General features: G+C 38.5%; 1 protein-coding gene across 1 annotated transcript; it reads right to left on the bottom strand.

The window, feature by feature from the left end:
- Positions 1-2,206: 2,206 nt before the first annotated feature.
- On the bottom strand, positions 2,207-10,573 carry mfsd4ab (major facilitator superfamily domain containing 4Ab). Its single transcript, XM_036591309.1, has 10 exons — positions 10,263-10,573; positions 8,367-8,565; positions 7,826-8,068; positions 6,800-6,953; positions 6,601-6,716; positions 5,674-5,847; positions 4,928-5,075; positions 2,981-3,051; positions 2,516-2,636; positions 2,207-2,400 (listed from the first exon to the last, which is right to left on the bottom strand). Exons 1-10 carry the CDS (start codon positions 10,490-10,492, stop codon positions 2,207-2,209), a joined length of 1,650 nt encoding a protein of 549 aa, XP_036447202.1. The 5' UTR covers positions 10,493-10,573.
- Positions 10,574-16,067: the final 5,494 nt, after the last annotated feature.

Here is a 16,067-nt window from a genome sequence, read left to right as displayed (position 1 = left end):
AGTTTGTTAGAGTAGAGTATGCATTGACTGCTGATAGTGGACAAACAGTTTCAGTTTCAGTTCATTCTATACTGCAGTCATTTCATGAAATACTTTGTCATATAATATTGAAAATATTATAATCCAGAAGAATATAATGCAGAATCATTTGCCTTATAAGAAGCTTTGGTTCTCCAATTACGAGCACAATGATAATGCTCATTTACATTAGCATCTCAAAGTAATTTCTTGTACTGTGTTAGCATTAAGCGAAAGATGTCACACTTTTGTTTCCTCACACTACTTAATAAGGAGCCCCTAAACTGCCTTAATGAAAAAAGTTTTGCAAAATTTTTGCATTCCCTTGCAAATTCCATTGCATTCGCAAAACATTTGCAAGAATTCCTTCCAAAAATTTTTCAGGAATTTAAAGGGATTTTTTTTCATTATCTTTTAGTTATTTTGCTGACCACAGCCCACTAGGGGCTTCATAACTTAAGGCAGATCCAGCAAACATGCATTACGAGTGTAAGACAGTCAAATAACATATTCTTTACTTTTTATATCACAGTTTTACAGTGAAAAACAATCAGTAAATACTTCAACTCAAAAGACACAACGCTGAATATTAACAGATGTTCTTACTTCATCCATCAATGCACTGGATGGTCCATGTGAGCAGCATAACAGTCCATTCACAGCACAATAGTTGAAGTGACATTGATACAGAATTCAACTGGTGTGCTTCCAGTCAGATTTAAGGACAAGGACTGTCTTTTATAATAAGACATTTGATGCTTTGTCGATCTTACTGATCTTACTTGTCACAGTCTAATTTATAGTGTGGGATTTATGATGTAAATTCTGCTAAACCATACATATCGCTGTTGTCGGAAGAAAACCTCGTATCTCCAGAATGGTAACTTTACAGGGGAAGAAAAAACATACTTTACTTTCTATGTAAGTCAGTGGAACCAGAACTTTTTCCAAGTGGGCTGTTTCTTTTGGTCTATTCATCATGAAATTTACACACAATGTAAAGGGCAACCAGCATTTTCAAATTATGTCAAAAACTGAAAAACGACAAAAATGGAGATACGAGGTTTTCTTCCGATAGCAGTTAGGTGATGTAGAATGAATTCAACTGTGTTACGGCACAGTGTCAACGGGTTTTATGCAACATATGGTTGCAAATCCGAGTCTAGCATTGCCACTGATATGATAGACTGACGGCATTTCCCTTTCACTATAAGTGCTCCAGTTCCATCATGGACTGGTGTGTCAGAAAAGTGAGTCTGACATCTAGTGTTGGAAATGATGAACAATCACTAACCTTTTCACTCTCTAAAAAAGATCAAACGAAATGGACGGACAAAACAATCAATAATGTCACTATCTGCAACCAGTCTGACTTTTTGCATTTCACAGCCCTCAACTAACAATCAGAGTTTTAGGAACTCCTAAGAAGTCATCAAGGAATTGCTCATAAATAGTAGGCCACGCAAAACGCACCTACAAAAAGCACTTTGTCCTCATAAATTAGACAGTGTCTATAAAAAGCTGTACATCTGCAAATACTGTTCTCATTTGAAAAAAGTTAATTATGTATTTTACACTCCATGCAGGCATGAATTGATATATTTTTCTCTATGAAGTTCTGCTGGATTAAATTCAAGAAGCGAGAAACTTGTTCTCTGAATGTAATATGAATCATAAGTGATCCTAAATTCTGACAGGTTGAGATTACTTACAAATGAATTCTGTCAAATACAGAAGGAGAAACCTCTGTGGTCCTGTTCAGTGATTTCATATGAAAGTCAAATACTGACATTTCCAAAGAGTTTATTATGGTACACCTGTAGCCTGTAGCACAGTGACCACTGAAGAGGAAATAAAGTTACGCAATGGATTCCAGAGCGGACTCAATGGAGTGGAAATAGGTTCAGATCGTCTCTGACATCAGTCGTAGATTGCTGGGTCACTGTTTTGTCAGCATCTAGTCCACCATTCAAGCAGCAGGAATATCACGGTTCACGCTTCAAGACACACCTGCTGCTTGAGCGCGGTGTAACATTTTTATATTTTTTGGAATAATGACAAATGAGCAAAATGTTCTATTATTTTTTGTGCAATTGTTTTGCTTAACCAGAATCTAATGTACGATACCTCAGAGATATGTGTGTAGATTTTAAAACACACCCCATGATGTGGTTATATGAATCATAAATCAAAGATCTTCTGCTTTTTCTGGTACTGGTGATGAAGTTGGAACTGGTGCTGGTACTGGGTCCGATTCTGGAGCTGGCACTGGTACTGGTGATGGAGCTGGTGCTCGTACTGGAGCTGGAGCTGATACTAGTGCCGGTACTGGAGGTGGTTCTGGAGCTGGTTCCTCCGCCATAGCTGTCTTTTTAGATGTTCCTTTTCAAGGAAAAAAAAAACAACAGATATGTAGTGACAGTGTGATATTGCTGGTAAGCTCCACATAATAGGATGTGTTTTGGTATCAGTATGAATAGTAATGTTGCATATTTACCTCTGAGGTAGTTTCTGTGGTAGCGGTGACACAGCACCAGGCCAAAGAAGAGGGCGAAGCCAATGCAGCCGGTGACCATCCCACACAAAAGGAAACTATAGCTGCCCGCTGTCTGCATTATCTACAGCCAGTGTGGTCACATGGTTAGAATAAACTCACACAAGTTATAGAAATGCATGCATTAGAGTAGTGCTTCTCAAATGGGTCCTCAGGGCCCCCCAGACATGTGAAACATCTGTAGGGCCCACTGTTAGAACAGTGTTTCTTAATCCTGGTGACGTACAGTCCTACACAGTTTCTAGTTCTCTTTGACTCCACACACCTGATTCAGCTCATGAAGAGCTCAATAAGGAGTTGATGAGCTGGATCAAGTGTGTTGCGTCAAGTAATGCCTGAAACTGTGCACAGCTGTGTCTCCAGGAGCAGGACTGAGAAACACTGTGTAAAAAAAAAAAAGATTCTCACCGATCCGACCAGCACCTGCAGGACCATTTCACCCATTCCAGCACAGGTCACCAGGACCGTAGTGGCACATCCTGAAAAAAAACAGAGTGATGAGCTGTTTGTGTCTGTGTGTGTGCGTTTGTGTTTGTTATTGTCCCCACATTGAAAGGAAGATGGCAAAAATGACTTTTTTGGTTACTGATCTGAAACAGAAATAATTTCTGCATATTTCAATCACTGAGGTCATTCAGAGTGGTTTGCATTGCAAAGAAACACACCTTGGATTTCTTTACAGTGTTGTTAATACTATGAAGTATTCGGTACATTTGCACCTCAGATATTTACAAATATTGTGTTACGATCTATTTAAACCCAAGGCATTCTTTGAGATTGTAATATGCTAAATATATACAAGAAAGCAGAATTTGTAAAATATTTTCTATTGGGAGTTGTCTAAGTGTATGTACATTCATGTATATTTCTTTTAAAGTGAAATATTTAGATTTACCCTGAGTTTAATTTTTAAATAAAATTTGTTTTAATGCCACTACCAAGACCCAGAGTTTTGTATGTAGGCGGAGCCTTATTTCAGCCACACCCCTGCGTTTTAGAGCAGGAAGTGAGACTGCATCCCTGTCCCTCATGGCTACATTGTGAGCAGTTAGATCCCGTTGTTCTGAAGTAAATGTGTCCTAAAGTCTGAAAATTATCATGTAACATTAAGAACTGTCATTACTAAAACACACATTTTCTACAGTTAAATAGACGTGTTTGTGTTTTAATGAAAAATATTATGTTGTTACGTGTTACAGCTGTTCAAACCTGTGTGTGCTAGTCATGTACTAGCTGGCATTTTTGAGTTCTGCTCAAAATTATCAGTCACTACCAAAACATTTGGTAAAGTTTTAGTAGTGTTTGTATTGTTTTGGTAGCAACAAAATGAAATATTCAATCATATGTTTTATTAAAATAAACATAATTAAGGTGCAGGGTCACTCAATACAAAAGGATTTTAGTTGAAAGTCCAAATCAGTTAAAAGTCTGTTGTGTTTTAGAATGATCCATATAAATTGTATTTATAATCCAAAACCACATATCTTTTACATGTGCATTTTCCACGAGTTCTTATAATCAACCCCTTAAGATCCCAGTCTTATTACATACTGAGGCTTTTTATTCAGTAACTACAGGGACTTCGGTGCAAACTGGTTTAGCTATTCTAAACTTATAGAAGTGTGTAATAAAACTTTGGGCCTGGCAGAGTTAAAGTTAATAATGGTGAAATAGAGGTCAATTACAGTGCCCTGCATGTACCTCTCCACCATAAATGGATTAGAAAAATACATTTTAGGCCAAAAACTTATCTCAGAACTATCTAAAAAACACTGTCTCAAGCATCAGGCTTCATATTCACAACATTTACATTACATTTCATGTAATAACTTTCCATGTGGTCAAATTTAGAGGCATTCAACTCCTCAGATGTCTGGTTCCTATCATTACTACTGTGAACTTTTCTGACTCGGTAAGTATCTCTAGAATGGAGCATTTCATATCAGACCACTTTACATGTTAGATCTAAGCTTTGGATTAAAGTGGATTAAAGTAAGGTTTAGAATTTGCCAAAAGTAAAGCAACATAAATGTGTGTGTACTTGTGTTTATAGGTATCTCACTGCTCTTAGGATATCATTTTCCCTTACACACCCTTACTGATAGATTGATACACTGACACACACTCCCACTAACCATTCCTCAATGAATCAACATGATTTGATCAGTTCTACTAAAATATTAGAATGTTACACGCTGCAAGAAGCTAGTATATGTTAATGTAGCTTCGCTCTACCACACATTCTGACACAGCGTCCAGGTTTTTCATGTTTTTTCAGGACATTATTTACTAATATGTCAGTGAAAATACTCCAGAAAGATAGGAATACAGAAGTGGCTGTGTGTGTTTGTATACCCTGGTAGTCCAGAATGTCCTCAGTATAGGCGAGCATGCATGGGAAGATGCTGCTGAGAAACAGGCCCAGTAAACACGTTCCTACAAACAGGAATATGCTACTGGTGTAGAGAATCAGCAGCAGGAGGACGGTGATTATCACACCAGCCTGAGATACACAGCCAGAGAGAGAGAGTGTTTTTACTATTACTGTGACTTACGCATTAACTAAAAAGGAGAGATCTGTATTTACAGACTGTTCACTGTATATAGAACACAACACATAACTGCTTACTCTAACAGTACATAACATACCTTATATATTGTGTTTGTAGTATTATGTGTATATATACACATGTATATCACTGCTGTCGGATAAAAACCTCGTACCTCCATTTTTGTCGTTTTTCAGTTTTTGACATAATTTGAAAATGCCTGTTGCTCTTTATATTGTTTGTCTTCCGACAACAGTGATATATCATTCATAGATATACTTATAATTGTGCATATATTGTTCATATAGTTATATATTTCATAGATACGTCATATTTGTGCCTGTTATTGCACATTTGCACTGTCCGTTTTGCACTATTGCTACTGTTTGCACTTCTGGTAGATGCTAACTGCATTTCGTTGCCTTATACTTGTACTGAGCAATGACAATAAAGTTTTATCTGTCTATGTATCTATCTATCTATCTATCTATCTATCTATCTATCTATCTATCTATCTATCTATCTATCTATCTGTACAGATACAGTCATTACCAGGCTGATTATGAGCAGGTACAGTGGTTTGAGGCGATAGGCGAGCGGGATGGACATTAGCCGTCCTCCAGTGATGGCAGCCCAAAAGATGCAGGGTAAGTAGCCGGCTGTTTTGTGATGTAGTGACATCGGAGCTGACACAGCGTATGTGTACGCAAAACCAGCATAGGCCCCCTAGAACAAACAGTTTCAATTTGTGTTACAAATTCATCACAAAAAACGATACAATTACTTGATTTTAAAATTCTAATCGTTAAAATCATCTGCAATGACTTGTTGGCAATTTACATGATAATAATGTATATCTGAAATTCTCCTGCTGGTCTCTCTTACAGTAAGAAAGATCACAGCCTGATCTGATTGATATGTATTTTTGCCATATAGTGTGTGTGTGTTCTTATATTGTTTCAGATTAAATCCTTCCTTCCTAGTTTATCTATTTACAGTAAAGTATTTTGGTAGTTTGTTATTATTCAGCACCTTTATTGTTTGGCCTTTTGTTTATTTGTCTATTTTATTTGTTTATGTTTAGGATCTCTGTTAGCTGCTATCATAATAGCCGCTATTCTTCCTGGGGTCCAGTAAACATACTATACATTATAAAATAGTACAATAACAATCAACAATACAAGTGATTCAAAACATGAGTAAAAAAAATGAAAGAAAACAAAACACATGAAAAATGGAAAATAACACAGTAGGACAATTGAAAACATTAAATAACAGCAGAAAGACGGTTGAAACGGAAAAATCATTCCAAAAGAAAAGGGTCATTTGGTATCTTTGCTGGCCTTTGTCACTGAAATTACTTGATTTATTGTCAAAATTATCTGTAAATTATTCAGCTACTAATATAATCCATAGTGGCAGCTCTAAAATGTCCATAAGAAATCTGGGACATCTACATTACTGCCCTAGCAAACTCACCACAATGCCATCAGTCATGAAGAGGACAATCCCACCTAGAATATGGACTCCAAAGAATGAAGCAGGAAGTTCGCGAAGGTTAGTGTTCATACAGCAGCTGAAGAGGTCACCATGGCCTGGAGACAATACAGTCAGGATAAATTAGGTTAAAACCAGTATGGAGATTATGGAGATATACTTTTCTGTTCTTCATCTGTACCTCCTGCATCCTGTTCAGGAGCCTCTGCTGTCTCTGGCATTTGGGTCTCCATGGCCAGCTCATCCTTGTCCAGCAAACGTGGAGAGCCATTCGGGCAAAACGGGATCAGCTTCTCTCGGTACATCAACACAAACACTGCAATGGGCACTGGCAGCTATAGGACAGGAGAGACATGGTGCACGCCTTAATGCCACAACCAAAACAGCATAGCGCACATTGTTTAAATCTCTATTTGTTGCCCCTCCTGGGCCTCTTGCGGTGCTAGAGCCTATCCCAGTGGTCATTGGGCAGAAGGCAGGAAACACCCTTATCAGGTCTCTAGACCATCACAGGGCAGACACACAGATATAAACATTTACACCTAGAGCCAATTTAGCGTCTCCAATTGGTCTGACTGCACATCTTTAGACTGCGGGAGGAAAATGGAGCACCTGGAGGAAACCCACACAGACATGGGGAGAACATGCAAACTCCACACAGAAAGGACCCTGGTCGCCTGGCTGGCAATTGAACCTAGGCCCTTCTTGCTGTGAGGCAAAAGCTCTACCCACTTCACCACTATGCTACCCGAGAATGCCATATTGATCGATTACCACCACATTAATTTCATTTTAATATATGATATCAATTGTGAGAAGTCAGGAGGATGTCAAACTAAAACATTAAGAGAGAATAGCAAGCATCAGGGAGGTGCTTATGTAAAAATGTGTGCTTTTAATTGGAAAAAAGGTATGGCTATATAATTGTTTCTGCTTTGTTCTATATAAATTAATGACCATGATAATCATTTATGGCATCTGGCATTCAGTCCTATCCATTATGACATAAAATTATTATTTTTTAATCATGTTACTGAAGTAGGTAAACATAGCATTAGGAGTCTTGCCCAGGTGGAGAAACATTTGGTCTGCCAGATAGAGGGCAGCAGTGTCATCCATTATGCTATTCCAACTGCAAACGAGCAGATGAGATGAAAGCTATCTCTTAAAAGAGTAAAACTCCTGTTGAAAGTAGTTAGTATCCTACATTAATAAGAGCCATGATCCAGAATGCGTAGGACACGCTGGACTGCTCTGTGATCGGCGCAGAGTGTTCAGAGTAGTTGAGAGGTACGGGGCTCCTGAAACCGGCAGCCAGGCTGTGTCTGAAGTGGTGAATCAATCCTGCGTCATCCTCTGTGCTGTTGATACCGGGGCAGTGCTCTGACAGGAAGGGGTCTGCGATCAGAGGGCTGACCAGGGCCCCAAAGCCAATGAAGAAGTGCAGTGCCTGGGAAAGGATGAAAACATAGAGGTGCATAACACACCCTAAATAAAACTGTATTATGATGTATTAAATATTTTTTGCTTTGTTTATTTGCATAATAAAACTGTTTTTTTGCATACCAATTTCATTATATTTATAGTTATAGCAACATATTATTCACAATATATTTGATTTGATAGTGGTATCTACTCAATCTTACACATCACTAATTACTGTTTGTACGTTTTGATTTGAATTATGCAAATTTAAGCAGTCTCTCTTGTAAGAGAATGCTATTATAAATATGTATATGTTTTCACACCTGCAGGAAGATTGCAGAGTCTTTCTGGTAAAGAGCCACCAGTTGAATGTTTGCAATAGTGTCGATGATGCCCATTGCCAGCCCTGACACCGCCATGGCTACAGCTAATAACAGCACATTGTAGCAGAGAGGAATGATGGCAAAAACTAGAGAAATTACAAGGGAGGACAGGAGGAGAGCAGCAAGGGCACTGAACAACCTGAAAAAGAGAGAGAGAGAGAGAGAGAGAGAGAGAGAGAGAGAGAGAGAGAGAGAGACATTGCATTAGGCATAGCTCAGATGTTATGATTATTGTTCATATTAGAGGTGGGTAGTTACATTTACTCAGTGCTGTGTACTGAGTATTTTCAATTCATATTTTTTTTTACTTCTACTCAAGTAAATAGGTCTGTCATTGAATTTTAGACTAAGAGTGCATCAAAAAGAGAGGAATGGAGCCTAAAAAACTGGAGTTCCTATGCTGATAGATACTGGATGTACTAAGATTCCACTGTAGATGTATGTGTTACTCAGTACTTGGATAGTTTTTTGACCTGACACTTTTGCACCCCTATTTAAATTGTGAATAAGAGGACATTGATGTTAACTTCTTGAGGGCAGCTGAGTATGCATTATTTCAACCAAATAACAATAATTTACTTGAGTACAGATTTAGACTGCTCAACTCAGCTATGGCTCATACTAAATTATATATATATATATATATATATATATATATCATTGTCCATTTTAGTGGCTACCAACATTGATATTTGCCTCTTTTAAGACAAAAATTTGGGCACCCCTGACATACACATTGTTCACAAAAGAGTGACAAACATATGTAAATATATGATTGATGAATGTTTCTATATATATATGAATGTTTATATATATATATATATATATATATATATATATATATATATACTCATTGTCCATTTTAGTAGCTCCACTTACCATAAGGGGCACTTTTGCACACAGTTGCAGAACGTGGTCCTGCATACTTTGTTAACCCCTTTTAGCTTTTTCTGTAAAGTGTAAAGGTCAGGAGGACCCCTCACAGAGCAGGTACTATTTGGGTGGTGGATCATTCTCAGCACTGCAGTAACACTGACGTGGTGGTGATGTGTTAGTATGTGTTGCACTGGTACGAGTGAATCAGTGCCCACAGGACGCTGTTGGCTGGATATTTTTAATTGCTGGACTATTCACAGCCCAGCAGTGACAATAACGGTGACAAAAACTCCAGCAGCACTGCTGTGTCTGATCCACTCATACCAGCTCAACACACACTAACACACCACCACCACGCCAGTGTTACTGCAGTGCTGAGAATGACCCACCACTCACTCTGTGGTGGTCCTGTGGGGGGCGAAATAATACAGAAATCATTCTGAAAGCCACTTCAGTCTATTTGTAGACAGTTATTTTACTGTCTGAAAGGTTTACAAATGGAGAAAGTGACAAACCACTGGCAGCCTGCCAAGGCCAAGCAAACCCATCAGACTCAGTCTAAGAAATAACCAAAGATGCTGCAAAATAACCTGAAAGGATTTACAGGAAAGTTTTTCTTTGGTCAGTGTCAAAATGCACAAGTCAGACACCTGAAGAAGCTATGCAATTATGAAAAGGAATATAGATGCATTTAAGTGCCTGTCAACATTTACATGAAGATCAAGGCACATTAAAGTTTTTCTTAGCAGAAATTGGCTTTTTTATTTTATTTTATTTAATTTTTTATTTATAGCCATACAAATATCTATGCATGCAAATGAACCCTTTCATAAGGAGTGCTTCCTTTTTCACAGCACTGCAATTTCTAATCAGACCTGCAGTTTGTCCTGAAATCTTTATAAACATGGAGAAAGACGTCTTCTGGAAAGAGCAGTTTAGAATCACCAAAGGAAAACTCACGTCTTCTTGAAGGCGCCGCCAATTGAACTGCCGACGAGCAGACAAAACTGCTGTGAGAAGAAGACCCAGGTGATCTCCTGTAGCGTAGAGTTCGTCTGGCATTTCAGATCTAGAATAGTGGGCCCCAGGAAGGCTATGCAGAGTCCAAAGCTGAAGAATACGCTCCAGTACGTGAGTGTATGCTGACAGTTCCGTTTAAAAAGCGTTATTAGATGCTCCTCAATGAACATACTGTCCTCAGAAAATGACTCTGAATCAGATGATGGACTGATGGATGTCAGTGTTTCTGAAGGCTCTGAGGGTCTCCTGCTCACACGTGTACTGACTCAGCACCTTTCTGACTCTGCTCAAGTCAAGAATGTTACAACTAGTGATATTCCATATTTATAGAACCGGTCACTCCCTCCCCTCTGATGGTACATGAGAAAAATACATTTTAAGTTAATACTTGAAAACAAAGACTCATCTAGAACTGTCAATGATTTTCAGGTGTTGAAATCAGATTTCAGCAGAAGCAATTATGGTTCCGTCTTCCTATCCTGTCTGTTGTGGAGTTAATTTGTGTGTGTGTCAGGGAGGGGGACTGAGGACTGAGGTGGCTTTTTCTGGCCCGTGTACATTTAAAGACCATTTCTTTTTATCATAAATTTGAGTAAATACAATTCAATGACTGTAAAATATGTACAATTTTTGTTTAGAGTTGTTGTAAACATACGTTACTGAAACATTCATCAAAAAAACATTGTTTATTAATGTTTGTCACTCTTTTGTGAACAATGTGTGTGTCAGGGGTGCCCAAATTTTTGTCTTAAAGGAGGCAAACCTCAATGTTTGTGGTGGACTGAGGAACAATTTTTGAAATATATACGTTATAATGTTACACCATATTTTGTGGCTGGTAAATTTTAAAAATAAAAGTTTAATAAGCGTCAAGTTAAATATAGTATCAAATATGTCTGTTCTCTCATTGGGTGAGGACTTGGGGATAGGGTACTTTTTTTTTTGGAAGGCAAATCAAACAGTTTGAGCAGCGCTGGTAAAAGTATTTTTAACAGATATACTAGTTTTTACATTAATTATCATATTCTCTAATCAGACAGTATATCTATCAATGACCTTTCTGTTCGTTTTTTGAAATCCAGTAGATGTATTGTGGTGTATTGTGCATAAAATGAAGGTTCAAATGCTATTCAGACTTACAATACTTGCTGTTCTCTGTGTGGGTCCTTAGAAAAGGCCTCACTCTTCATTTCAGTTGATCCTGGGAAAAAGACTAGAGACAGGGGAATGATTAGCTTTACACATCCGCAAAATGTTACTTATGTTCCCTAGTCCTGGTTAAGAAGTAAGTTCTTGCTGCATTCTAAGAATGGACTGGTCAGTCAACACTAGACCAAGTGTATTACATTCTCAACAACTACTTACATCAGAAAAAATAACTTCCTGCCTTAGTTAGTCTTGTCTAGACAGCAGCATTAAAACACATACTTAACACATGTCCTATTTGATATGCTGATGGACATTATGCTCCTGCTTTAATGCTGGTTTTAACAGGCCCTGGTCCACTTGGACTTATCATTTCCCCTCAGGGGGGACCCCATAAAGCCATCTTACAGGTTGTGGCATTACTTTATTAGCTGAAGTGAAGGGTGTTACATGAGCCCTCAGATGGGCAAGGGATTGAGCGAACACCAGAAATCTTTGCAACCTGACGCATTTGTCTTTCCAAAAGCCAAAATAATGGGGTTTAATCACAAAGCTGTTTATTAGCTAATATTTAATATTTCAAAACCATAACATTGAATTTACTGGGCTTTAGGTTACAAACTACTTCATGACTGCTGATACAAATTCATGATATTCCTCTGCTAGCTGGCTTGATAGCATGATAACGGCTACACGGCTAACAAGAACAAAAATAAAGCCACTACATCACAGTTCTACTCCAAATTTGCAGCCAGACAAAGCAATTACTCTCACACAATATATGAAATATGCTCAAAATGCATAAAAAAAAACATTTTGCATTGCAAAGTTTGCATGGCTAGCTTTTTAGCTCACTGAGGCTGACCTGCAGAGGGCGAGTGTGTCCTGCTCCTGAATCTGCTCCTCACTGTCCCCTCCATCACTTGTGTAATGTAGAAGTTTTGCACATTCGAGTAGTGAGTCGAAGAGAGTTGAAGTTAAAAAGAGAACAGAAATGGGGCCTATATGTTTGCGAAAAACCAAAATAGAAATTCTTAACATAAAGCGAAATGCAGGACACTAAAACTGAAAGTTTTTATATTTTATTTTATTATATTTAATTTAATTTTAATGGTTTTGAGTTAACATAATAATGCTGACGATGCTTCAAAGAAATGAAAAAGTTCAAATCTCAAATGATTTAAGAAATTTCAATCAATTTGTTCTAACCATAGTATTGAGTCAACATTGGTCCGTTTTGTGAATGAGCTCAAGCATAGTAATAATGCGGAAAATCATTCTATTTTGGTCTTGTTGGATCTTAGTGCAGCTTTCAATACTGTGGATCACAAAATTCTAATCCACCAAACTAGGTAGTCCTCTCAGGCATTATTTTCAAATGGCTTAAATCATATTTAATGAATAGACAGTTCTTGGTTCGGCTTGGAAATCATTGAAAAAAGTAATATTTCTTGTGGAGTGCCACAAGGTTCAGTTTTAGGGCCTTTGCTTTTCTCTTTGTGCATGTTTCCTCTAGGTGATGTCATTAAGAAACACAACATCAGCTGTACTGATGATACACAATTATAATTTTTTATTCTTTCTGATTATCAAGACTCTGTTGACAGGCTTACCAGCTGTGTGTCAGTGGATTTCTCTAAGTGTTAGATTTTGACACTTAACAACTATATATATATATATAGGGTAGCGCTGTCGCCTCACAGCAAGAATGGCCTGGGTTCAATTCCCGGCCGGGCAATCAGGATTGTTTCTGTGTGGAGTTTGCCTGTTCTCCCCGTGTCTGTGTGGGTTTCCTCCGGGTACTCTGGTTTCCTCCCACAGTCCAAAGACATGCAGTCAGGCCAATTGGACATGCTAAAATTGTATATATATATATACATATGTGTGTGTGTGTGTATATAATATATAAAAGTATATATTGTACTCATATATAATCTTTTGTATTTTTGAGTGGCTGAAATTTCGGTGCGTCCCTACTTCATGTACCCCTTCATAACTTGATGTGGAGATCAAGATTTAGTTATACTTTTAGGATCAATGTTGTGGTATATTTAAACAGCTTTGATGCTCCAGTAGACCTTCACAGTCAAGCTTTTTTAAAATGTGCAGTTCTCAGTTTAGTTTTCTTTTACATCCCAACGAAATGGAGCAGAAAAAGGGCTTCATACAGAACAGCTCCAGGGCTTCCCCTGACTGGTTTAACACTGAACACTAACAATGACTGCATGAGTTGAGCACCTCCGTGTCACTTTCACTGACTTCGGAGTTTCATCCCTGAGCACTGTTACTCCAAGAATGTAACAGATGCTTATTATGCGGACTGAAGTTCCCTTCTTTCTGATTAAATCCTTTTACTTGGTTGAAATAGTGCATTTCCTTTCAACATAGACAGAGGTGATCTCAGGAAGTGCTAAGCATCTCCAGCCTGAGAACAGTGGCAAATGTTTTTTTATTATTGATACTCATTAACAACCTTAGCTCTACTCCTACTTCCTCTACATGAGTTACACTGGCGCAGAGTAACTTATTGCAAAGCAGTTTTAACTGAGAACCAGTGAGACAGCACTCAGGGTGCACTGTGTGTTTTCCTTGCATGCTGGCAACAGTGGCGATACATTCAAGCGTCACCAAAATTTGTATTAATATTGTGATCTTGATTTTTCACTTTAATTTAAGAACAGTGTTGATTCTGCAGGCTGTTTTAGGGCTACAACGATCATTGGAACTCCTGCACCGCCACACTCCTGCTTGCAAAGTTCACCCCTGTTCTATGCAAAGTGCAGCCATTTCCTATTTGAAAAAAATGTACAAAATACTCCAAATGTTATTGCCTTTGCTGGCATCTAAAGCAAGCTTAAATACATGATAAAGCCTAAGCATTTAGCCTACTTTATCAGTGGTCAGAGTACAGTACTGGCTAGCCTCAACCAGCTGACAACATGAACCAGAAGTAATTACCAACCAAATATTAGAGAAAGTTCTTAATGTGTTCATAGTGAATATTAAAGCTAACTGGATTCCATCTGAGAACAAATACATGTTGGTAAGTAGGCCTATGCATGTCCCATTGCTTTATCACGGTTTGCTATTGTATTGACTGAATGAACAGAATGTTGGGTAAAAGTGACCTGAAATCTGAGCACGCTGGTGCATTTATGTCTTATTTCATTAAGACATAATGAGAGGCCACCCAGGTGCTAGTTCAGCCTCTTGTCATCTCAAGGCTTGACTACTGCAACTCGCTCTTGGCTGGTCTTCCTATGCAGCCTCTGCAACTCATCCAGAATGCAGCAGCACGGCTCGTCTTCAATCTCCCCAGGTTCGGCCACGTCACCACACCGCTGTGCTCCCTTCACTGGCTCCCTTCAAGACGCGCGGATGACAAGCATCAAGACTTTTCTCTGTGCTGGCACCCAGGTGGTGGAACGAACTCCCACTGGCTGTCTGTACAGCAGAGTCTCTCGCGGTCTTCAAACGCAGACTGAAGATCCATCTGTTTACACAGCACTTAAATGAGTTAAGTGTTCATTGTAATCTACTGTACTGCACTTATTGAAATGTATTGTATTGTATTGCACTGCGCTGTGTTTAACTCTGTTCCTTTTCCTCTGGGTATCAACAAAGACTTTTTGTTTCTAGCAGTCTCTGAGCTCAGGACTGGCTTTCTCTCTGACCTGTTGGTAACTAGCAAAGATACTTTCTCTAGATAGACAAAGCACTTTTTGTAAGTCGCTCTGGATAAGAGCGTCTCCTAAATGCTGTAAATGTAAATGTAAACTTCACTTCACAGAATATCTGGTGGGTCGCAGTGCAGACTGTTACGACCTCCTATGTCTAGGGGAACACTTAAGGTCGTACATAAAAAAAAAAAAGACAAGCCAACGTCATCCAACTGCCAGACCAAGACACCACCAACTACAAATAATTGATCACTTATCAGCATTTATTTCTTTTAACTTGAACAAGTTAAAGGCCCCATCTTATAGAAGTTGGTAAGTCTAGTTTTAAACTGATCAATTGCAAATGAGCTTACACAAAAGATAAACTTCAGGGGCTGAGATAAAGTCAAAACAAACTAGAAATAAAAGATAACTAAGCTAATCTAATTCAAAACAAAATTACAATTATAAGACTACCTCCCTGTCCCAAACCAGGAGAAAACAATATACAAAAAAAAACATAAGGCACTCACCCCCTTACTTAGAAAAGGAAAGCTTTACAGGTATTTAAGCAAACTCAGACAACAATGACACAAGTACAGCCCTCTCCTCCTCCTGCAGCGCCGCAACAGCCCTTAAGTAACTGGAGAACCCCCTGCTGTATCCAATCAGACCCTCCAGACACCATTCCTAGAGGGAAAGTGATTACAAAAAAAAAACACACCATACGCCCCCAGGATCGTAACAAGACACAACATCTATATGTGGGTCTTGGCATGAAAAAGTTTGGGAACCCCCGATTTAGTAGATTCAGCAGTGTAGCTGTATGTTTGAGAGTGTGTTGGGGGCTCAGAAGGGAGCAAACACCTTATAGGTCATGTTTAATGTTGGAAAAATTTTAAAATATGTCATATTTAGCAAGTGCATTTTCATGTGTGTT

This window comes from Colossoma macropomum, unplaced genomic scaffold (genome assembly GCF_904425465.1).
Source record: "Colossoma macropomum unplaced genomic scaffold, Colossoma_macropomum, whole genome shotgun sequence".
Lineage (NCBI taxonomy): Eukaryota > Metazoa > Chordata > Actinopteri > Characiformes > Serrasalmidae > Colossoma > Colossoma macropomum.
This window is presented reverse-complemented; position numbering and strand designations above follow the sequence as displayed.